The sequence below is a fragment of the Dipteris shenzhenensis genome, chromosome 8 (assembly GCF_047967505.1).
Source record: "Dipteris shenzhenensis isolate YYH24624 ecotype China chromosome 8, Dip_SZ_1.0, whole genome shotgun sequence".
Classification (NCBI taxonomy): Eukaryota; Viridiplantae; Streptophyta; class Polypodiopsida; order Gleicheniales; family Dipteridaceae; genus Dipteris; species Dipteris shenzhenensis.
In genome coordinates, this window is record NC_141603.1 from 4,660,422 (window position 1) to 4,685,760 (window position 25,339).

The following is a 25,339-nucleotide window of genomic DNA, read 5'->3' on the forward strand; positions in this document are numbered from 1 at the left end:
CAACCCAAGGAAGAAGCACACCAAGGCAAAGATAAATATGTTTTGACTACTATGAACATGGGGGCATTGGCGTATGCATACGTACATCATGAAATCCTATCCGTTCATAAATGTGTGATTACAACCATGAACGCTTAGTTAGACAATGGGCTTATGAATAAATCAATTTGGCATATTCATGATAATGCATATACACTGCATGGTGCAAGTTAAATGACTATTGATGAGGGTTGAATTCATGTGCACATCTAACCCTAGTTGGTAAAACAACTATTTACATAGTTTTGATTAACTCAAGTGAACTCAAGGTCAATCAACCTAAAGTTCTATGCCATATCATTCTAAGTCCATTCACATTTAGACCCTAGTGAGGTCAAAATTTGGACCAAATCTCAATGATCATAAAATTTGATCTACAAGTCAAGATACAAAAACCTACCGAATATGTGACAATGATTCATTGTCTGCTACGGAGGTTATGGCAATATGAGAAACAGTAACTGGAAGGTAAAGACAGCAAGATTAAAAGTTGCACTGGTGTTCCATCATATTGGACCTCTCATGGTGAGACTTCTCTGTAGTGGCCAGTAAAAGCCCCATCTCTAGCATGTAACAAACATATCAGTCACCCCATCTTGAAATTCTCGAGGCCAGGCACCATTTTAATACTACGATCAAGTCTGGGCAAGTACTGCCTAGTGTTGTCAAAGATCAAATAGTGTGCTCGTGAAAGCAAGAGCAGAAATCAAAGGATGCACAAACTTGCTTGATCGAGTGACTATTGAATTCCAATAATCAGCAAATATCATATATTTTTGCGTCTCCTGGCAAGATGTCAAATTTACTAATATCATGCAATAGAAAAGAGAGTATATATCTAAGCGGACAAGCTCTAAGAAGCTTTGGAGACATCACCAGATGAGATATGACAAAGTAGCTGTACTAAAGATCGCCAAATTTTGTACATGTGACATTCATAATCAGCCTCCTATCAGGGAGGAAGATTTACACAACATTTTGCAATAGGGATAAATATTGGTAAGCTGACAGCCATCTGAAGCTCAGCCTTCAACAGCACAGAGGCTCAATGGGCATGTAGGCCTTTGACTTTCAGATTCAAATAAATCCATACTTGACGTTGTCCCACACAAATGGAGGACGCACAAAAGCAACATTAGGAGGACCCTTCATCAGTACACCTACACACACACACACTGCGGCAACAGCAAGCATTGACAAGACAAACGGACGGTATTTAGATCCTTTCTTGGCCCGAATTAAGAGAGGATGGTTTTGTGATAATAAAAGATCTCTACCCTTGCAAGTGCAATGGCCAATCATCTGGCTCAATTTCAGTCTGCCAGATGAGTATGGATCTGGCATTTTTCCTTTTCTCTCCTCACGCACTGACGATATGTCCAGGGCCAAGTGTTGGTGGGATGGAATGCCTCTATTGACATTTGTGTCATCTACTGACCTCTCTCTCAAAGCTTCCATTTTGCCAATCTTTTGCAGCTTGATCTGTACTGTTTTGACATAGGAATGATTGCCAGCAGCCAAAGCATACATCAAAGGAGTCTGGCCAACAGAATCCTTTGCACTTATCCATGTTGCCACCCATAACTGCACAAACAACAGACATGTAAGTGTTTCTTTAAAGCAAGCAAAGTTTCATTTCATACCCTTAAAATTAAAAGTATGTTCACCTGCTCTGGAACATTTGTCAAGGCATCAATGAGCTCGTCAGCAGCATGCATACTCGCAGCTACGTGGAGAGGGGTAAGCCCTGCAAGCCCTGGCATATCTGGCCTGAAGACATGACACTTCCCCGATCCATCAATAGTACTAGAGGGAGAATATGCTAGCAATGCCTCCACCATGGGCCTTGAATTAGTCCTCACAGCAATTAGCAGTAAATTGACTTCGGATAAAGTCTCCAAAGCCCTTAAATATTCTAACTCAGTAGGCTCGTCAACAAAGCTGAACAGCAGGTCCAAAACCTTTTTAGTCACAGCACACCAGCCATGTTCCACTGCAAAACGCAAGATCCATCTGAATCTGGCAGATGAAAAATCTTGGATCTCTACATCAGAGTGCCTCATCCTCCATTGTGTTCTTTGGAAAAGCCAGCCCAATTCATATAAGAAGTGAGTAGTTTCTGCTTCAACTTTGTTTAGCCTGTTTTGATCCAACAAGCCCTCATTCATAAGGCTGATCTCTAGCTCCTCCTCTAGTGAGCAAATTTCTTCACAGATAGACTTCTCTGCTACAATAATGGGGAAAGTATTGCCTTTGAACATTTGTCCCTCTACCTGTTTGTTTAAAAAGCAGTGGACCTTTGTAAGAATAGGTCGTTCCCTTGTACAATACTAACATTTCACTTGAAGCCGCCAAAAAAAGAAATCACTCGAGCAAAGAACATTGAAATGAAACTCGTTCCAAAACAATTCTGAACACAGAAAAAGAGGAAACTCGTAGAGAACCTAAACAAGGAACACTTGTAAGCAAAGAAAATGTTAATATCCCATCAGTCGCAATGCACAATCATCTCTCTGTGTAGGAGACATGTGGAAAAAGTAATGTCCAATGTTGCACAATTCAGTGTCTGGACTCGGAACCAACATTCAACACAGATACTGGCCACTGCAAAGGATTAGTGTTTCACAATCCTAGTGTTTGCACACTGTTCTTCTATTTGTAAACCTAAAACAATTTTTTGATGTGCACAAAAATTTGTTGCTGAAAATTTGTTTTGGGATTACAAATAGAAGAATGGCATGCAAACACTAGCATTGTGACACATTAATCCTTTGCAGTGGCCTTCCTCACTTTTTGTTTTCATGGCAAAGTTGCTTGCCTCAATGAAACCACGCCCGACAACATTGAAAGGTCCAACATGAAACGTCAGAGTTTGCTCTGGCTGAATACTGGGCAAAGTAGCAGCCACTTCTTGATTCTGTGTGTCACCATGTCTCTCCCTTTTTCTCTCTTGTGGACCCAACAAAATCCCCTCCTTGTCTACATACTTTCCTCCATATGCACAGATGACCCTACAAAACACACAAACAAAAAAATCATGAAAAATCTAGCACGACCACCTTTCAAAAGAAAGAACCCGCACACAAGAAGAATACGTTCTGCAGATGCTCAAAACAGCATAGAAAAGCTCCCTTACTTGGTGCCAGGGACCTTGAGGTTGTGACCTCTTACTAACAGTTCCACATTTTCGCCCATAACTACAGCAAAAGGCCGGACCAAGAGCAAATGTGGAGTACAATGTGGTTGCGGGTTCATGTTAGAATAAACCTTACCTGCATCGAATTAAAACGTTAGTTTAATACTTCCCGCAACAACAGCTTGCATTCAAAAAACTATAATAGAAACTGACCTTCAATAATGGAGGCACATGCCTTCCCTAATTGCACAAGAACTCGTCCCCTGCGCCAAAATTCACCATTTGTGCTTCGAACCAGTTTGGAAAGGCTCCCCTCAATATCTTTGCATAACTGCAAGATTGGTGTCAAATGGACATTGAATTGGTTTGGATATATAAGATAAATGAATCGGTAACTCTTTGTCTTGCAGAATTTTTGTGATGTTAAAACAGGATACTATCTATGTTGAAAGAACATTTATGCACTGCTGAAACAGGGGCGACTCACTTTCTCCCAAGCATGCACAGGTATGCATAGGAAGATTGTGAGTATGACACAACCAGGTCTAACGTAACTTTCCATATCAGTAGGCAGGTGGTCCAACCACTCAGAAATCTGCACCAAACAACCCGAGCTTATTGCTTCTAAGCTTTCCATTAGTAAACATCACATAAAAGAGTTGCCATAAGCAGATTATAATGTTTATCTGCACAGTATGTATCTCGAATTTAGAATGCTATTCGAACGACAGAAATTAAAGAGAATACAGCTTCGTTCATCATGCCTGTCTTCGCAGTGATGAAGGCAGTTCTCCAGGACCTCTGTCAAGGAGCTTGAACCATATTCGATACGTCCGTTCCTGTACTTGAACATAATCAAGACCCAGTTATCTATCATAAGCAAACAGTCTCCAATCGCAAATCAAACTCAGGTGATGTACAAATTCATGCTACAGATATGGCCAGATCATTATTACTACCTGGATCTCAAGACCGGTATCAGAAGATTGATCTGATCCCGAGGCTGGAATGTAAACACTTTCTTCTGGAGGGGAGTTTAGCAAATCAACACTTATATATTCAGGCTGTCTACCCAGAATCGCTCCAGTGTTTTGGAATGTTACAGAAGCTGGTACCAAATGTGTCTCAGCTGAAACCCTTCCAACAAAACCTTCTTTTTCCTTATGCACACCCATGTTATCCCTCGATTGCCTTTCATCCGAATGAGTAAGGCGATGATTCACCTCCACTGTTTGAGCATTATCAACAGGTGTCCTATCATCCAACAAATCTGCCGTGACCTGATTTGCTTTGTCAATAGACCTGGACAGCACAGTGGGCTCTCTAGCTCGCAAAGGATCGGGCAAGCTTAACAATGACAGAGAAACTGGTTCCTCGAAAGTAGGCTGTCTTGTGTAACCATCATGCTGGTCAGTAGTTTTTGCATCATTTCTATTGCTTACATTATTAGAAGACTCTAAATTTTTTGGAACCTCATGTTGTTCGGAATTTGCTACATGGGGTAACTGACCACTATTCTGCAGTAAGTGTGGCAGAGACATTAACAGTGCACTGGACAAAGCTGCAAGAGGTGATTCTACAGACGCTCCAAGCGATGAATTAGAAAGCAGCAAATTACTCAGAATTTGTGTTTTTGCAACTGCATCAATAAGACCATTAGAAGTGCCTGCCATTTCTGCAGACTGATTTTCCACATTCTCAGCTGTTGATTTTGATCTTAAAAGGGTCTGTAGAAGTGTATCTCCCCCATTTATTACCCTGAGCAACCTTTCAAGTTCATCTTTTCCTGCAAAGAATAGAAAAGACTTCAGCAATGATAAAAGAATTGTAGCAGACAGACTACAGCATTTATTATTATGCCAAACAGCAAACAGTGGTGAGAAAGTATATCAGCACCACCTAACAGGTCACAGCATGGCCTTAGCTACAAGTCAGTATGAAGTTTTATTAGTAAGTCACATACATGCCAGCCCAAGTTAAGAAGCCAGAACAAGATTGTCCCATGACTGTTGAAAGAATTATCAAGGGTCTCTATGCAAATGATGAAGATAAATGGATTATCAATTACAAAAATAATTAGTTCAGCCACTCAATGTGCTTAAAGGATAGCTGTCAATGGCAAGAGAAAAACCAGGCAGGACTTTTTTTTTTTTAAGTGTAGGTGTCAGCTGGTGACTCTTTCCCAAAGGAGAGACCCTTTGTTGGAATGTCCGCAATCATGAGTAATATGGCTCAACCCCCGAGAAAAAACGTGACGGGGACCAATAATTCACATCATTTAAAGCAGTTCTGTATAAGTAATTCTGAAATAGATCTTGCAAGGAACGATAAAATTACAATCAATAATAAGCGTTTAACTCCTGTAACCCTCCATCAGCCAGATTGAACTTGGATCTGAACAGAGACTGGAAGCTGCAACAAAACACGTATTTCTTTTCATAAAACCTTTGGAAATGTTCCAAAATTTCGGAAATTTCCAAACATCAAACTTTTTTTTCCAGAAAATGAAAAGGAAAAAATACAGAAACACAAAAAAAACTATGCCTGGCAGCAGCAATTGAAGAGAGGGATCACCAATGTATGAAGTTCAAGCTTGTTGGGAAAGGCAATATAAATTTCGAGAAATCCCTCAATGAAGGCCATAGTATAGATGGTGATGCTTAGGGGTTTAAAATCGACCCAAGAAGTCATACAAGAAAGAGAGATGCCATTACTAAGTTATACTAGGCCCGAGAACGAATGCAGGAAGAAAAACAGTTTAATAGAACTTCTGCAAAGCATCCCAATCAAACAACATTAGATAAAGCAAACATGTCAGAACACTTGTTTACAGCTGACTATTTAGCACGTTATGCATTTGAATGAGTGATCAGATTATGAGCAGCTAACTCATGTTGCACATACTCCATACGATGTCCACAAGCACTGCTGCATGTATTTGGTGATGAGGCAGCCGTGCATTTATTTTGGACATTTATCCCGTGATTTATTTGACAGCCATTGCATGCCTTACAGATGGTAACGAGCAGCCCACAACCAGTGATGAATCATGACGCCTTCAATGTCATTGATAAACATTAGCATGCCTTGCATAACCAGCTGGGATGTGTAGCTGTATATAGCAGATGAGAGTTGCCCACTCTCTAAGAGCACATACAATGATGCTCAATTGATAGATTTAGGTGCTAACAAGTATGAAATAGTGAAAAATTCGTTTCCAATCAAAAGTGAAGAATCAGCCTCATAAAGAAGGCCAAACTGCTGAACGTGCCTTTGAATTACCTGAAAACACGATTCACGGCATGCCGATGGGGTGTAGAGGGGCTGTGCATACCTGCTCAACTGTGAGACAGCATATTGAAGATCAGGTCTCGTATGGCATAAGTAAATCATGGGCATATGCCAAGCATCCAAAAGTCCTCAGGTCAGAAATCATGGGCTTATGACCAATCCAAGCCTTATATGGTGTGATGGTCTGCAAAGCCTTTGTGGGACATACCTTCCAATTGTAATTAGCACACATAACAACATCCAACCACAACTTGTTAGGCAAGTGCTTGCCTTTCAACATACACCAAGCCATCTCCATCACTGATCTATTCTTCCACTCAACCACGGGATTCTGTTGAGGAGTGTAAGGCACCGTGCACTAATGATGAATGCCACGTGATGCCAAAAAAACAGCAAACTCCTTTGGCATATACTCACCCCCCCTGTCTGTATTAAGGTGAGCAATTTTCAGCCCACTCTCATTCTCAGCCAAGGCAACAAAATGCCTGAAGCATGCAAAAACTTCAGATTTGGATTTCAATGCAAAAATCCAAGTATACCTAGTGAAGTCATCAATGAATGTGACAAAATAGTAGAATCCCCCAAAAGCTGCAACCCGCATGGGTCCACAAACATCACTATGAACCAAATAAAGCTTGAGTGCGGCACCAACTCTCCCATCCTTGGGAAATGCAGAACGGTGCATCTTACCAAGCAAACAAGGTTCACAAACGTGCTTTGAAGGCATATGCATTTTGGGAACATCAACAACCACCCTTATAAAACTTCACCAAAGCCCCAAAGTTGAGGTGTCCAAACCTCTCATGCCACAAATGGGTATCTGCCATGGTAGAGGAATCAACAACAAAGGCATCTACATCTACAAGTCCAGCATCATCCAAGCATCTGTCGTAGGCATTAAGTCTATACAAACCTCTAGTCAATGTCCCAGTCAAGACCATAGTAAAGGCATATGTGGCATCCTACACTGCACACCGAACACCATCGAAAAGACCCTGATAGCGACAAGTAGCTAGGGTTAAAATAGAGATGAGGTTCTTGCGAATGCCTAAAACATAAAGCGCATTCTCTAGAGTGACAAGACTACTAGAAACAGAGTAAGAGCAACTTGCCCAACACCTTTCATTGTAGATGATGCATTAATGACACATGTGACTATCCCCCCCCTTAGATGCATGCTCAAGTGAGCTGAATAACTTCATGCAGAAAGTAATGTGCTTGCTAGCACCACTATCAAAGAACCACGCATCAAAAACTGTCATGCAGGCATCATCAACATCATGATTCATGAACATCAAGATTATATTGACATATAACCAAGAAAGCCCAATGCTAGTCTTGTGCAAAATTAGCTGACTGATGTCGATCTTCTTGACTCGGAGAACCAGCTACTGCAAGACCATACTCTTTCTTCTTCTTTTCAGATGCAATTCTCTTCCTGCATTCAGCAATATCATGCCCAGGTTTCCTGCAATAGTTGCATCTCTTCTTCTTCTTGTTATCTCCTAAAGAAGAGGCACCATGGGAGTGACCAGCATGTGAATGACGGGGCTTACCAGCTGAAACTTTGCCTTTGCCTTTATTTTATATTGGGCAGCAAAGGCTTGATAACCAACCATAGAAGCATTGCGATTTGTACGGCTTTGTTCCTCTTGAAATAGAAGAGCGAGTAGTAGCAAAGCCCTGATAAGAGTTAGGCAACCCATCAAGGGTATTAGAAACAAGCTGAGAATCAGGCACCACCTCATCAATATTAGCCAATTGCTCTTTCAAATCCTTCACAGGTAAGATAGGCATCCATGTTACCACCCTCTAGCTTCAAGTCCTTCAACTGCTTGCAGAGATAGGCAACCCTCGCCTCATTCCGCAGCTGATATAAGGATGCAAGCTGATCCCACGCTTGCTTTGCTGTCTTGCAAGACCGGATATCTTTTAACTGAAAGAGCAATTAAGGCATGTGCTTTGGCATCTGCTCCTGTGAAGAAGGCAAAGTACCTGCAGTAGAAGAGGCCACTACTCCAGAAGTAGCATTAGACCCATCACTTGATGAGCCTAAAGCAGTACCTGTAGCACCAAAGGCGGTAGGTGTAGCACCAAAAGCTGCATTACGTGTAGGCCTGGCCTCAGAACCTGAAACAATGTGCCACAAATTCTTGGCAACCAATACCTACCCCATCATGTATCCTCACATGGGGTAATTTGTGCCATCAAGCTTGTCCTCCAAACCAAGTGTCCAAAAAGGTCATCATTGCTGCCAGCCATTGATGCAAAAAGAAAGCAAATACCACAACCGATAAAGCCAATACTAGTGACTGCACAAGCCACCGATAAAGCCAATACTAGTGACTGCACAAGCCTCAATGCTTTCAACTGCAAAAATATCTTGCTGTCCCAAAGATAGATGCTGAGTGGACAGCAAGTAATCAGCTCAAGGAAGGTGAAGACCTTGATGAGAAATGTCCAGAAGTAGTACAGCAGCCTTTTATCAGTTGGAGGAGGCTGTAAATAGGCTGTAACAGCTGGAACCGCCTTCGAGAAGGGTGGAGGAACAATTGCCCCTGCAATATGAAGTGACAATGGCACAACAAAAGAGGAAAAATGCCAAGATAAATCTGGAATGTGATGGTACAGCAGCGAGGTATGCTTTAGAATAGCAAAGAGCTTAATTGGAGGCTTCCACGATGTAGGAGAAGCACCCAAGAGAGGGACTATCACTGAGAAATGCCTCGAAATGGCTGTTGGAGGCTCACAAAGTCAAAGTCAGTCGCTGTAGCTGCTCTAGAACGCAGTACCAAGGCCCAAATGCTGCCATAGTCAACTGCAACAGGAGCTCCGGAAGTAAAACCGACCTCACCAGCAGCTCCAAAATGCTGGCACACTTCACGAGGCAAGTCCGTACGGCAAGGCTGAAGTAATGAATGCACCGTACAACAGCAAATATGTCCCGTACAGCCGAATCAGTCCGTAAGTGTATTAAATGAACCTGTCAGCAGTCCGTACAGCAGCAGCAGACCCGTACGGCTCACACATGTGAAGAAATATGCCCGTACAAGCAATATATGCTGCCACCTGCAGTCCGTACAGACTCTACGATGTCCATACACCACACGAGTGAAGCGGCTGAGTCTGTACAGTCTTCAATGGCTGCAGCAGGGCAGAAAATGGGTCGAAAATGCTCCTCCTATGCAGCAGCAGCTCCAAAATGCAACTTTCCCGGAACGGAAATGCTTGGAGAAGCCTCGGTTTCTCACACGTGTGAAGATGCCTAGGGAAATGAGCCGACCAGCAGAAGAACGGGCTGCCAAACAGCTCCCAATGGCTCCAAGAGGACTCCGGGTGGCTGGAAATGGCTAGAGGGTGAAACCCTAACCTGCTCTGATACCATTGTAGGCTAGGACAAGCAATGGAAGCTCAAGAAATGATGGAGAGAAGACAAAAACGAGCTGTTGTAATGAAAATGCTGCTACAATGAATGGGGGCTCAAGAGGGAGCCATCATAACAAAACCCTAGGGCTAAAAGCCCTAAGTGGACTAAGTATCCTAACTGTCCTAAGTGGTACATGTACTAACTGACCTCACTGACTGTAACTAGGCCTACAAGGCACATACCAAGGAACGAGTGGCACCTATGGATAGCCCATAGAATGGCCTTTCCCTCTCTCTCGTTGCCGAGCCAGAGACTAAGAGACCACACACAACACAAAGAGTGACTAGAGCACGCACAATTGAGGTCTAGTCTATCTCAGCTCTCCTCTGAGGAGACCACCAGAGACGAGGCATCAGTCTTGACATAGCCCATCGCATACAAAGGTCGAGGAGACCATGTCCTCCACCACAACAAGAGACAGCTCGACAGACGCAAATCCGAGATATCTTTGCAGCCCACCGGAGAGCCACCACGGCACCGGGTTTCAGATTTTATCAATTTTCAGTTTGAGCTCTTGAGCATAGCACTCACCAAGTTTTGAATTTTGACCGAGTTTTGAGTGTGAGCTCTATAGCTTAGCATACCGCTTAACAAAGGCCCTAGCACGCCCTTTGCTTCAGCCCACAGAGGCTTGTATGATTTACATACTTTGACCCATAGGCCCGTGAGGACTTCCGAGAATGCTAATCTCTCTCTCTCTCTCTCTCTCACACACACACACACACACACTCTCTCTCTCTCTGTTATGCTCTAGCCGAGATAGCATGACCTCGGATAGATCGGTGGGCATTTTCTCTTAAGATGACCAACTTTTGTAATAGTTAATGTGCGTAATTGAAATGGTCGAGAGAAGCAACTGCCAAGGTCCTAGGTGAGGGTGGAATGGCATTGACTAGGTAGTTCTGAGTGCTAAGGCCTAGGTGCACCTAAATGTGCAATAGTGCCAAGGGGCAAGTGGTTTTTAATGTGCCCCAAGAGAGGGGTAAAAATGGTGCACCAAGTGGAGAGGCTAAATTGATGACATTTGGCAAGAAGAACTATCTAGGGAATTGAGGGTCTCATGGATAAGTATGAATGAAATAACGTATGTATCTGACGATCTACTATCCATGGGAATTTGGCTGGGTGGAACAATCGTATGCCATCGCCCGTGAGTTGTATCCACGCATGGAATAGAGCTTCGTAAATTAGAGATAGAGTATATAATAGTTGGTATCAGAGCTCAAGGCAAGGAAGAGATCATGGGAAGAGCGACGAGCTAGGTGAGGCGTTGACGAAGAGATCGACGGAAAGCTGACATAATGAATGGGAAAATGGCCACCGTGGCCTACGAAGGCTGTGCGTGAGAAAGAAGCGTGGCTGTAGTTGTGGGCAGAGAAGAATCGATTTCAAGATCGATGAAGCAGTGAGAGGTGACGCGGGTCAATACAAGCAGGTCGATGGAAGCCCGTGAGGCGTTGCGCGATGGCCTGGGAGAAGAGATCGACGTGACGTGGATATTCGTCAGTGAAGGCGTTGGATCGTAATCAATGGGTTGCGGGACCTTCCTTAATCAGAGCATATTTTGCCTTGTGCGATGTTGACGAACAACAGCGTGCAGATTTAGGAGGTGGACGAGGATGAGCGCAGGGGACGTAGCGTAGCTGGCAATATACGATTTTGGAGCGAGATGATAGTCTACGTAACGTGAAGGCGTTACGTCAATTAATAGCCGCATATCTGATCTGCAAAAGCACCGCCTGCAAGGCATTCTAAGGCCTCTGCACAGCCTATTTGGAAGGGACTTCGAAGGGGAGCTGTATGTCTGAGAAGAGCAGCCGGGATCGTTGCGAAACAACCAGGGAGCCCTTTTTTTCCATGCAGTTTTTTTCCCATGCAGTTATTTCTGTACCGTAGAAAAAAAAAAAAAAACCCAGGAAAGCAGAACAGAGTGAAGGGTGTATATATTGGTTATTTAGGTTTTAGAAAAGACTGAAAAAAAAAAAAAAAAAACCCTCATCTTCCATTGTGGAACTATGGAGGCAGAAGGGCAGAATTCAAGGGTGAATCCTAGTGAGTCTAGAGTGCAGTCTACACAACAGATGTCACATCATGCAGCACCTACATTGATTGGTAGGATTTCGATATTAGAGGATGCTTTACAGTAGATTATGAACCAGCAGCTTCAAGTGAATGCTGGTCAAAATGAGATCAGGGAGATGGTGCAAGCCTTGTCGGCTAGACCGTCTAGAATTGATAAGGACAAAGCTCCAGTAGAGCCAGAGCCCAGTATACATTCCTTAGAGCGCGCAAGGGTCAAAGTGCCTAATATCGCTAATTATAGACCGGAGAAGTACGCTGGTCGGATGACCGAGCGTAGCTCTGATGTGATCGATACACAAGTGGGAAGAAGCCTTCGCCATTTGTGAAATTAGATCCGATCTAAAGAAAATCCGCGAGGCCACACACCTGTTTATTGAGGCAGCGGACAAATGGTGGATAAAGCAACAGAAGGATCAAGTTGCTCCAACCACCTGGGAAGGGTTTAAAGCTGAATTCAAGAAACACTTTCTCCCACCTGATGAAGAATCCCAAGCTTCGGATGCTTATAGAAATCTTCGTCAGAGGAGTCTGTCAGTGGCAGAGTACACTGACAAATTCAGGGAATGTGTCATGAAAATAACAGACCCTCTCCCTATGTCGGTTCAGTTAAAAGACTATATCTATGGACTGAACGACAAGATCAAAATGGAAGTTCGGGCTAAATATGTGACTACATTAGATGAATCTATCGCAGTAGCCCTGAACTATGAGGATGCCAGAGGCAGCTCTGGTGGATTTGTGCAAGCAGGGACTCAGTATGAGTACCCGAAAAAAGGGGGATTTCCAAGGAAAGAAGGATTGTGCTTCGGCTGCCTTCAGCGACATCAGTGAAAGGATTGTCCACTGAATAAAGACCGTCGCACGGCTAATATGATAATATCTGAATGCGACGTAGAAATGCAGGAGAGTCCTAATGTGGAACATATGCAGATGCAACTAGCGGGACCTTCTCAGAGGTTAGTACCTTGTTTGTTATGTGTATCTGTTGCTAAGTTAGTGACGAGTGCACCTGATAACATCCTATCTAAGCCCGCAGCAACGGGGTATACAGCCTTCAATGATACAGAGTTAATTAAAATGAAAGGGCAAGTGGCCAATCATGATTTCATTGTGTTGTTTGACTCGGCGTCAACTCACAATGTGATTAACTCCAAGCTCGTAAAGAGGCTGAAATTAAAAATAAGTCCATCTGACTATGCGTATACAGTCAGGATGGCAGATGGAAGTTCAACTGAAGTATGGGACCAAAGGGTTACCCAGTTGGAGCTTCGGATTCAGGACTATGCTGAGAAGCTTGATTTTGAAATGACCAAGCTTGCTCATGCAGATATAGCCCTGGGTATGGCGTGGCATTCTAGAAAGAATCCAGCCATTGATTGGAAAAAGCACGTATATCAATTCAAGATGAATGATGTGCTTTATGTCTTACGAGGTGAAAAAGATATACCTCAGGGACCGTTGGTTTCCGTGATGGAAATCAGAAAGGCTCAAGTAGAGTTTTTATTCCTTTGCACAGCATCGGTAGAGCCGGTGGATGATTTTTCGGCTAGCACTCATGTTACGCAAAGTGGTGAGATGGCCAAGCTGGCTAATCTTATAACAAAGGAGTTCTCTGAATGTTTTAGGGATGAACTACCTTATGGTTTACCTCCAGAGCGGAAAGTTCAACATAAGATTGAACTGATCCCGGGGCAGAACCTGTAAATAGACCTCCCTATAGAATGAGTTTTGCTGAAGAGGCGGAGGTGCGTAGACAACTAGAAGAATACCTCAAGTTGGGGCAAATTCAACCAAGTTTCTCACCTTTTGCTTCGCCAGTGATATTAAAGAAGAAAAAGGATGAAACGTTTCGTCTCTGTATAGATTACAGAGCATTGAATAATATCACTGTTAAGCACAGGTATCCGATGGCTCGGATTGATGATTTGCTAGATGCGTTACATGGAGCCGTGATTTTCAGTAAGATAGATCTTAAGTGTGGCTACCATCAGATTCGGATTAGAGCCGAGGATGTGCATAAAACCGCTTTTAGAAGCACGTTTGGTCATTATGAGTTTTTGGTAATGCCCTTCGGACTTACCAGTGCTCCAGCGAGCTTCGTCATGCTTATGAACGATTTACTACGTCCGTACATCGGAAAGTTCGTAGTACATTTTATTGACGACATCCTGATATTCAGTAAAAGTGTTATTGAGCATCGTGAACACTTAAGGATAGTGTTCAGTACTTTGAGGAAAGCCAATCTTTATGTGAATAAAAAGAAAACTATACTGTGTATGGTTAGGCTTGAGTACTTAGGATTCATAATTACTCCACAGGGGGTAGAAATGGATCCAAGAAAGTGGCTGCGATACTAACTTGGCCAATCCCTCAGAGTCTGACCGCGTTGCCATCATTCTTGGGATTTGTCCAGTTTTATAGAAGGCACATCAAGGGATATTCTAGAATAGTATCGGCATTGACTGATCTGACCTCGAATAAAGTACCTTTTATTTGGAGACAGAATCAACAAGAAAGTTTTAACACCATAAAACAAGCTGTGGTCTCAGGACCGGTGTTAAAAATAGTTGATCCCCAGAAACCGTTGTTCCTAGAAACCGATGCAAGTGGCATTGCGGTAGGAGCAGTTCTCCTTCAAGAGGGAAGGCCAGTAGCCTTTGAAAGCAAGAAGCTTTCTCCCTCTCAAAGGAATTGGCCAACTCATGAATTGGAGTTGTATGCTGTTATCCATGCTCTGAAAACATGGAGGCATTATTTGTATGCTTCAGAGTTTTATGTGGATGTGGATCATGATACTCTGAAACATTTTTGTAAACAGCCTGACTTGAGGGGCCGCCAAGCTAGGTGGGCAGAGCTCATGCAGGAGTTTAATCTAACGATTCGGTACCGAAGAGGAAAAGACAATAAGGTGGCTGATGCGTTGTCTCGCATTATGCACAACCTGAGTTTCACGGTATTAGAGAGTGCTCTAATGACCGAGATCAGAGAAACTCAAAAGGTGGACGAGTTTGTCCAGAGCTTATGGCCTAAGGCTCATGTGTTAAAACCCGGGGAAAGTGAAAAGGATGACCTGGCATCCAGAAAAGGCCAAACTTATGCAAGATATACCATAAGGGATGGTATGCTAGTTAGAAATGGCAAGGTTATAGTACCTGGTCAGAATGATCTCAGGCAGAGAGTCATTCGACAATGCCATGATAGCCCGTGTGCGGGACATCCAGGTGTCGAGAAGACATATGATCTCGTGAAGCGAGATTTCTTTTGGCCAAAGATGAAAAAGCATATTCATGAATATGTGACACGGTGTTTCTCGTGTCAGGTAAGTAAGGCCAAGCGGGTGAAGCCACCCGGACTTTTACAGCCCTTGGAAATACCACTAAGTAAGTGGGAGAGCATTTCCATGGACTTTATTGTAGGGCTACCTGCAACACAAGGAGGGTATAATTCTATCCTTGTGGTGGTTGATCGTCTAACCAAGATGGCTCACTTCATTCCGACTAGAGAGTCTGTTAGTGCCCCGCAAGTGGCAGATTTGTTCATTAGACATATATTTCGTCTACATGGATTGCCTAGATCCATAGTGTCAGACAGAGATGTTAGATTTATCGGTCATTTTTGGACAGCGGTATTTGAGACAAGGACTGAGTTGGGAATGAGTAGTGGGGATCATCCTGAGACGGATGGTCAGACGGAGAGAGTCAACCAGACTTTAGAGGATATGCTGAGGGCATATGTGTCATTGAGGCAACATACATGGGACAAGTGGTTGCCATTGTTGGAGTTTGCCTACAATGATAGGAAACATTCCTCTACCGGGTTCAGTCCGTTTGAGCTGAACTATGGTTATAGGCCAGCCAATCCAACTATAGTTGGAGTACCTCAGAAAGTGCCTAGTGCCGCGAACTTTGTAGTTCAGATGCAGGAGATGCTGGCACTTGCGAGAGCTAATATCCGCCAGGCTATGGATAGAGCCAAGGTATATGCGGATGAAAATCGGTCTATAAGAGTATTTGAAGAAGGAGAAAATGTTTTTCTCAGAGTTCCTTCGCACTCGAAGTTGTTGACTTCAGGAAAGTGTGCTAAGTTATCACCTCGATACTGTGGGCCATGGTTAATTCTAAAGAGAATAGGCAGTGTAGCCTATAAATTGGAATTGCCACAGGGGTGTAAGGTGCACCCGGTTTTTCATGTTTCGCGCTTAAAGAAATTTTTGCATACAGGGGACTCACTAATCGAAGGTGTGGTTTTGTTTTAGGAGATAGAGGATATTGCAAGGCGCAAACCAACAAGAATCCTGGACCGAGGAACAATGCAAATACGAAATCGGAAGATACCCACAGTGTTGGTTGCATGGCATGGTCAACCTCTATCGGAAGCTACCTGGGAATCCGTATACCAGTTACGGAGAGCGTTCCCAGATTTCATCATCGAGGACGCTGATGCTTGAAGAGAAAAGAAATGTTATGCTCTAGCCGAGATAGCATGACCTCGGATAGATCGGTGGGCATTTTCTCTTAAGATGACCAACTTTTGTAATAGTTAATGTGCATAATTGAAATGGTCGAGAGAAGCAACTGCCAAGGTCCTAGGTGAGGGTGGAATGGCATTGACTAGGTAGTTCTGAGTGCTAAGGCCTAGGTGCACCTAAATGTGCAATAGTGCCAAGGGGCAAGTGGTTTTTAATGTGCCCCAAGAGAGGGGTAAAAATGGTGCACGAAGTGGAGAGGCTAAATTGATGACATTTGGCAAGGAGAACTATCTAGGGCATTGAGGGTCTCATGGATAAGTATGAATGAAATAACGTATGTATCTGACGATCTACTATCCATGGGAATTTGGCTGGGTGGAACAATCGTATGCCATCGCCCGTGAGTTGTATCCACGCATGGAATAGAGCTTCGTAAATTAGAGATAGAGTATATAATACTCTCACTCTCTCTCTCTCTCTCTCTCTCTCTCTCTCTCTCTCTCTCTCTATTCTTTCACTTCTCCTACTATTTTCACCCCCTTCCCTTTTGCCTAACAAACATCAATAGCGAAAAAATGTTACTATTGCTGCAACTACTCTAGTTGTGGAATATGTAGATGTATCCCACAAGAATATATCCACATAGGAAGAAATACTAAAATCAGATCCACACATTGCTGCCCACACTGGTTTTCAAATGGTGAGCACAACAATGAAAGACCGCTTAAACTCAGAAAGCTCCTCCCTAGGACTCAAGAGGGACAAGGGGACTATGTCCCCTATTTATATATACCTAGATGAATCCAGGAACATTCCCAAACTCATCCACTAAAAACACAACATAGTGCAGTGTGAATCTCACGATAGTCACTCATAAGATTGAAAACCATAAACTCCATCACACATAGCAAGGACTGGCTACTATAACATCCCCACTAACGTCATCAACGCCCAACAGTTGGTGTAGACCATAGTATAAAAATATGCTCTCTCACATACAAATCCACACACCCACACATACTTGAGCATCCATTTATACAAAGTCTTCGTACTGAGTTTCTGTCCCCTATTTATAGGCAATTTGCTGCACAAGCAGCCCCTTCAGACAACTGTTGTGGCTGCCAAAAAGTCAACCATCTAGGCCAATCTACCGACAATTGTTGCTGCACAGGCAGCCCCTTCAGACAACTATTTTGGCTGCCCCTTCAGGCAACTATTGTTGCTGCCAAAAAGTCGGACAATCTACCGACCTGAACTCGGTCCACTTGACAAGCCAACTAGCAATCCATACACGTCATCCTTTTTTGGTAACTGCTTGACCAGGCCTAAGCAAGCCTTACATAGACTGCCTAAATGCAGCTGCTAGGGTGCTTCCATGTGGACCCCTTGCCCCTTTTGCATGATACCCTCATGAAGGTATAGGAACACCAAAATCAACGTCAAGCCAAGGTAATTAATATGATCTAGGTTTCAAAAATCATATACCTAGATGAGTTTAGGAACATGCCCAAACTCACATGTGGACCCCTTGCCCCTTTACATGATACCCTCATGAAGGTAAAGGAACACCAAAATCAACGTCAAGCCAAGGTAATTAACCTGATCTAGGTTTCAAAACTCATATACCTAGATGAGTCCAGGGACACGCCCAAACTCACCCTCTATAAACATAACATAGTGCAGTTTCAATCTCATGATAATCACTCATAAGGTTAAAAACCATAAACTCCATCATGCATAGCAAGGTCTAGCTACTATGACATCCCCACTAACATCATCAACGCCCAACAATGGGTGTAGACAATAGTATAAACGTATGCTCTCACACAAAAAAATCCACACACACTGCACATACTTGAGCATCCATTTATACAAAGTCTTCGCACTGAGTTTTTGTTAGCACTTCGGAGGTGAAGGCCGGACTCACCCATGATGAAGGCTAGCACTAAAGGAGAAGGCTAATCAAAAGGTAGTCCAAAATCTCTCCATTCAAGCTACAACTGCTTGTGAAGACTAAACGATTTCATTTTAGTCTCTCCCAAACAAGCATCTAAATCTAGCTGATAGGGCAACGCACCACTTAAGATATAAAATCTTAGTATTGAGTTTCTGTTAGCACTTCGGAGGTGAAGGGCAGACTCACCCATGACGACAGCTAGCACTAAAGGAGAAGGCTAATCAAAAGGTAGTCCAAAATCTCTTCATTCAAGCTACAACTGCTTGTGAAGACTAAACGATTTCATTTTAGTCTCTCCCAGACAAGCATTTAAATCTAGCTGATAGGGCAACGCACCACTTAAGATACAAAAAAATATCGCGAAACCAATAGGCCACAACATGGATGAAAACTTCACAAGGTGAAATTTGCAAGGTTCAGAACTCTTTTGAATCAGCCTCCTCTTTTTTTTAGGGTTTGGTCCTAGGCCTCTTGAGATAGTTGGGACTGTCCTTACTTGTAATGAAGGAGAAAAAGGGGCCAAACTAGAGACCCTTTATGTGGAAAATGTGGAGGGACTATATCAGTTGGGCTGTCTGCTATGCCATCAGCTCCTCCACGGCCTCCTGCCAAGAGGCCGCGTGGTCCAACAGCTATCACTCTACTCCTATACAGGCTGCTTGGGCACCACGCCTGAAGCAAGAGGATGCAATTGCAAAGGAGCAGTTTTTCTACGCTTGCAATATTCCCTTCAATGTTGCAAGGACTCCTGCCTACAAGAAGTTTTATCATGCACTTGTATCTCATGGTAGAGCAAGAGCATCATCCCTTACACCTGCTAGTTCTGAGACTCTCCGCACCACACGTTTGAAGAAGCAGGTGGGATTAATTAAGAAAGACATGGAGGGACTCAAGGAAGCTTGGAGTCGGTATGGATGCACCATACATGATTAATATCTTGGTCACTAGTTGTGCGGGAAGCATATTCTTGAGGGTGATTGATGCCTCACATGCCAGCCTTCACATCACCGGAGAGTGGATATGGGATCATATTGAGGCAGCCATCAAGGAGGTTGGTGAGGACAATGTGGTGCAAGTCATCACCGATAATGGCTCCAACTGCAAGAGAATGGAAAGTCTTCTTGAGGAGAAGTATCCCAAGATAGTATGGACACCTTGGGTGCAGCAAAAGGCAAAGAAGAAGGTCTAATAAACCCTGCGCGCAGTAATTGAGATAATTGCTACTCTAACACACACCCCATATACTTGGAAAGTCAATACGAGAACTTACTTGGAGGTATCGAGTCCCGAAGTAGATCAATGCGATGGTCTTTCGGTCGGTTGGGAGGAAGCTGGGGTGGCAGATCATCCCGGAGCATGATGTCTTGGAACTCTTGAAGTAGATCAACCATTGCTTGCCCCATCGGAGGAGCGGCTTGAACTACCATGATTTGGCACTGGACGTATGCAAGTGCACACATGGCGTCCTTGCGGGCGACGCGACCTGCTTGAATATGCAGGACTAACGGAATCCCTAGTAAGCTCCGATCGCTACGTATCATGGCAGACTCAAGTAAACCTTCCACAATAGTGAAGGTGTCATGCCGCCAATCAGACGTCGATACATGCTCACAGAACCAATGAATCCCAAGGATCATGTCACACCCCATTAAAGGAGTCAAAATAAAATCCTGCGTAAACATGTCCTCCTGAATTGAAAGAGTGAAATGGATGGCCTTATGCGTGATGTGTGTACGCAAGCCGGAGGTGAACCCATCCACTGCAAGCTTGTGAGGCACCAAGGTGCACCCCACTGTCTTAGCAAGCTGAGGGAACATGGCATCTTCTGAACTCCCCATATTGAACAAGACAATAAATTGATGCTTATTAGCTGTGCCGTACGCTCGAATGAGCGCCTTCTTTTGACCTGAGAAATCGCCCTACTTCTTATCTTGAAAGACCATCGTGGCAATGGTGTTCAAAGCAAGGAAGACGGCATTCGTAACTGAGGATGGAGGCGGGACTAAAAGAGCCAATATATTGGCGATAGACGAAGTAGGTGCTTTCACAGCCTTTTCGCCAAGCCACTTCGGACAATCCTTCTTGCCATGCCCAACGATGTGGTGGCAATGAAAGCAGCGATGTTCTTGGTGGTACCACTTCTACTTATCAGGCTGTAGATAGCCTTCCGTAATACCTGCTTTAGCCTTCTCATCTAGAGTCATCTTTGGCTTATTCTTTTGAAACTGGTGGTCCTTCTAATCCTTATCTGCTGTGTTGTTTGACTGTCTTTTGAAACTGGTGGTCCTTCTAATCCTTATCTGCTGTGTTGTTTGACTGCTGCGGGACTTTGGAATCTTTCTGGACATGCTTAAGCTTTCCCTCGTTCAGCATCATCTCCTGATTCTGTGCGAGTCAACGCCCGCTTGTAATCCAACGGGTCGAAGTTTCAAATGGTAAAACGCATGTTCGTGTCCAATCCTCGAATAAATTACTTCATCTTGGCGCTCTCCGTCACACCCAACTGTTGCGTCAACGTGATGACCTTGTTATTGTATGTCAACACAGGCAAATCATTCTAGGAGAGACGAGAGAACTCATCCTCCAGGTTACGCATATATTAGGTTGGGAGAAAACAGACTTTGAGGTCAGCCACAAGCGTTGCCTAAACGAAATTCGTCTTAAATGTCGTTGGGTCAATATGCTTACTAGCCCAATGTTGCCACCAGGTCACCGCCTCACCCGTAAGATGAGATATAATTTTTACCCCAAAAAAATAGCTTGGTGAAAAACGTAAATAGCCAATACCAAAGGCATTGACGGGCCAAAAGTTGGAGTGGACCGAGTGAGTGGTGTTACCTTTGCCGATGACGAAGCTTTGGCGGTGACGGCTGCTGCGCTCAAACTTGCCTGCATAGCGGCTAACATCTGTTTGTGTTGAAGAAGCATCACCTCTCGGTCTAGCTTTTGTTGCCTCTCTCTGCCTGGGCGAGCTCTGCACGTCGCAGTGCCTCATTTTTCCGTTCCTCACGCAACAAGAGCAATTTTTCAAAATCTGTGGTTTCTCGTTCTAGCGGCTTTTCTATTTCTTTTTCCTCTAGACATTTCAGTGTCAACCTGTTGAGAGGGGACTGAGGACAAGCTGTAGGAGGCTGAAGTGCTGGGAGAACTGAATGAGAAAAGAGCGCCTGGAGGCTCCCTATTTATAGGGCTTTTAGGACTGGTTGGCTGGCCCCATAAATGGCAGCCCTAGGCTCCATAAATGCCAACCCTAGGCCCCATAAAGGCAGCCCTAGTCCCCATAAATGCCAATCCTAGGGAGGGATGCAAGGTAGCCTATAACGAGGAGGCGGATGTCGTTTGATGAGGAAGGCAACGCCGTTTGGACAAGTTGCGTGGTGCACTCTTGCACATCGGACTAAACAGGGGGTAGAGGTGTCACATGCATCCTTGCACTTGGGTGCAAAGTGACGCATTGGCTACATCGACAAATGCGTAATAGTTCCCTAATAGGAGAGTTTGTCGTACGTTGTGACCCCTTTGTGAGCCCTTGTCCAGGGACGGTTAGGCACAAGCTACGTAAGTCAGTCTCTCACCTTAGGTCAAGTTAGAAGACCAGTCCTTGTTCACTAGTACCCATTGGAGAACCATAGGATAGTGTTTCCGTCTTAGGTTTAGGGATAGGTTTAGGTCCAGCCTAGGATAGGAGCCCTTTTGGGCTCCCTCAGGGCTGGAACAAGCCAACGTTGCATGCTCCCTCATCCAAATGCAATTGACGCAACTGCTGCACGGCCGTCACCTGCTCCTACTGCATGATCACGAGAGCATGCCCGTCACCGACGTGTGATGGTGATCAAAAGCTCCGCCGTCCTCGCCGCTTTTTCCCTCCGCCCTCGCCGCGCGGCTTAGCCTATCACCTCCTGCACACACACACACACACACACACACACACACAAAACTTAGCCTACAAGGTTCTAAACCCTAGGTTAGACTTAATCTAGGGTTAGTTTAGTTAGGGGTTAGGTTTACATCATATATACCTTTGTAAGACTAGAATAAGTCCAATCATGCAAATTTAGATTTTTTGTTGTTCTAAAGATCAAAAATCTACATAGAAAATAAAAGAGAAAATGAAAGAGAAGAAAAAAGAGGTAAACAAAAACTTTTAAGAAAAACAAAAGGAAGACATACTTGGCAAGCAAAGCAACACTTATGTCGTCGTCAGTGCCCAAGCATAAGCAACTATACTGGGTTTCTAAAGACCCGCGGAGTCTCTTGGGCAAACCCAATGCTTACTAAAATACATCAAATTAAAAAAAGAGAGAAAACAAGAAATAAAGAAGAAAGGAAGCAAGTGACTAAGCAAAAATAAACAAGCAAGTCAAGAAACAAAAACTTCTAGAAAACTGGAAAATCGCTCTCTCTCTCTCTCACTCTCACTCTTATTTAAAACCAAAAAACTAAATGGCCCTTTACACTTATGTATTGTTTCCTACAAAGAGGCAAAAATACATTTCTAACTTAGAAAGCACAAGCATACTCAAACAAACTCTCTTTTGAAACTAAAAGAAAAACAGACTATTCAGCTCCCCACTTTTTGTTTTCAACTTATGTTCAATCATTCTCAACATACCTAAGGCCAATACACCATAGATAAAAGACTTCATATCCAAGATTGTGCGTACTTTTTTCATTATTTTCCTTGGATTATACCTCTTGTGTGATAGTAAAGTGATCGAATTACTACATTGAGTGATAAAAGACTCGTTAGTTATACAAAGGCAGGAAAATCTATGGAATTGGGAAGAAATGACTCCATATTTTGCCAAATCAGAAATGTTTGAGTCAATGTGAGGCATTTTTATAATGTGTAAACCACTATATTCAGGTTGTTCATGTTTATCGTATATATCAACCTCTAATCCTATATGGTATATTGAGAAAGTCTAAGATCTAAGAAAACACAAGAATCCCCTCTTGAAGTGCAGTTCAGTTTACAAGAGTCACAAGGATAGATTCCTTCTCCAAAAGCACTAGCGTCTTTGTACATAAAGTCTTGAAAGTTAGGAACATCTGGTACAAATAAATCATCTATAAAACGCCTAACTTGGCTAAGCTTATGTAAAATGATAGGGCAAGTATTGATAGAAATAAGATGTTGCATAAACTCAAATTCATAAGTGAAAAGATAAAAGTTTGATAAAAAGACAACACAATTAGTGCCCATGGGGATTCTTATAATTTATTGAAACAAAGAATCACCTATTGTGATGTAAAGATTATCTAAAAGAAAATCTATCCAAGAGCAAACATCTTCCACACTTACTACCTTTGTGTATCTTTTCTTTTTAGAACCTATGTCATGATCTTTATTTTTTAGCCACAAAAAGTCAAAGCATAAGGCTGTTTTCTCAACTTTTAGCACTTTGCATCTATCTTTGCCAAATCTCAGCTTGAAAACTTCAGCCACTAACTTTTTTATTCTAAACTTCAGGTCTTCCAGCTCGATCTTTGTGTAAAGCGTGGTAAAATCATAGGTTAGGAGACTCTTTTTCTTGAATGCTTCGAGAGGAATTAAAAAATTTTACAACAGGAATCACTCCTGCAGAGTCATTTAAAATCCAGCTTGAGTGCGAGGGGACATCTGCCTCTTTTAATAAGTCCCTCCAAATTTCATGGACACTAGGCAACATGGCTTTGATGCAGTAGCTTAGCCATTTAGAGACATCCGTCAAAGTAGTCTCACAAGCAGCTGCAATAAATCTTGGCTTTTTTCGAGTTTTGTGAAACTTCCAAGCAACATAAAGAAAGGGTATACTTGGATTGAAAACAAACCCAGAAGACTTGCAAAAACTCTAATGTTTTGAGATCAAATCCTTTTGAGAAACTAAGGCAAGGGCGTAAGTTTTGGCAGACGAGTTCACTTCTCTCAAAAGACATTCTAAGTAAAACTTTTTGCAAATAAAAACAAAGTTATTGGAACATTTGTCCATATAAGAAATAAGAAATGACAAAATTCCTATGGAATTTTCGAAGAAGAGTTTCATCTTCTTTAGAAAGATGGTTACTTTGCTTTGAGCAATTAACCGAAAGGACTTCTTCTAGTTTCAAAGCAACTTTCTTCAAAATCTTCCCTTTCCATTCTGATAAGATATTTTAAACTCCTAAACATTCTTCTAATTGCAAAACAAACTTTGAGATTCCTTTATTGATAGCTTTTAAAAAACAAGACTCTTTAAAAGAGTACAATCGAAATTTCATGCCTTTCATGAAAAGGTCTCTTAAGTTACTAGAAAGCAAAATTGAGGTATCAATTGTGACTACATGTCCTAAATCAGCATTAAATAAGCTTTGGAATCTCTTACTTTTACAACAACAAGGTTCTCTAAGGATAGAAGATCTTGAATGCTCAGAAAGCCTTTTACCTCTCTCTCCATAGTTGAAAGCCTTTTGTCCTAAAGTTTTTACATACTTCCAAGCTACTCCTGGATGCTTCCAAATTCTTCTCACAAAATGAGGGAGAGAATCCATTACTTTAGGAGACTTCAAAATTGAGTTTAAGCCTATCTTGTCAAGTGAGGGAGAAGTAAAAATACAAATCAAGAGTTCCTTATTTAGATAGACTTCTTTACTTTGAAAGGAAGCTTTTACTTTTAAGAAGCAATCCAACAAAGTTTTAAGTTGTATATAATGGAGCTTATTTAGACTCAAATCCTCAAAAGAGAATTTTTCCAAGGTGTATTGAAGTTTAAAAAGAACTTTGACATTATATTTTTCAAAAACTTTTATTGAAAAAAGACGCATAGATATTAATCTATCTAGGTAGAGTAGTCTTCTTTTATAATCTTTTATAGGTAGAGTAGTCTTCTTTTATAACATGATCTATCTACATTTAGATCATGTTTAGTTATTGGGGGCTAGGTTAGGTTAGTGCTAACTAAGGTTGAACAATTGGACTAG

At 42.8% G+C, this 25,339-nt stretch overlaps 1 protein-coding gene across 1 annotated transcript in view; it reads right to left on the reverse strand.

Moving 5' to 3' along the window:
• Positions 1–425: 425 nt before the first annotated feature.
• Positions 426–25,339, reverse strand: part of LOC147899001 (squamosa promoter-binding-like protein 1) — a 32,325-nt gene continuing 7,411 nt past the window's right edge. Inside the window, exons 3-10 of the mRNA XM_087378533.1 lie at positions 4,135–4,961; positions 3,940–4,014; positions 3,663–3,770; positions 3,389–3,506; positions 3,176–3,311; positions 2,858–3,050; positions 1,707–2,312; positions 426–1,623 (exon numbers count right to left, since the gene is read on the reverse strand). Of these exons, the coding sequence (XP_087234659.1) occupies positions 1,117–1,623; positions 1,707–2,312; positions 2,858–3,050; positions 3,176–3,311; positions 3,389–3,506; positions 3,663–3,770; positions 3,940–4,014; positions 4,135–4,961 (2,570 nt within the window). The 3' untranslated portion in view covers positions 426–1,116. The remainder of the gene's footprint in view (positions 1,624–1,706; positions 2,313–2,857; positions 3,051–3,175; positions 3,312–3,388; positions 3,507–3,662; positions 3,771–3,939; positions 4,015–4,134; positions 4,962–25,339) is intronic.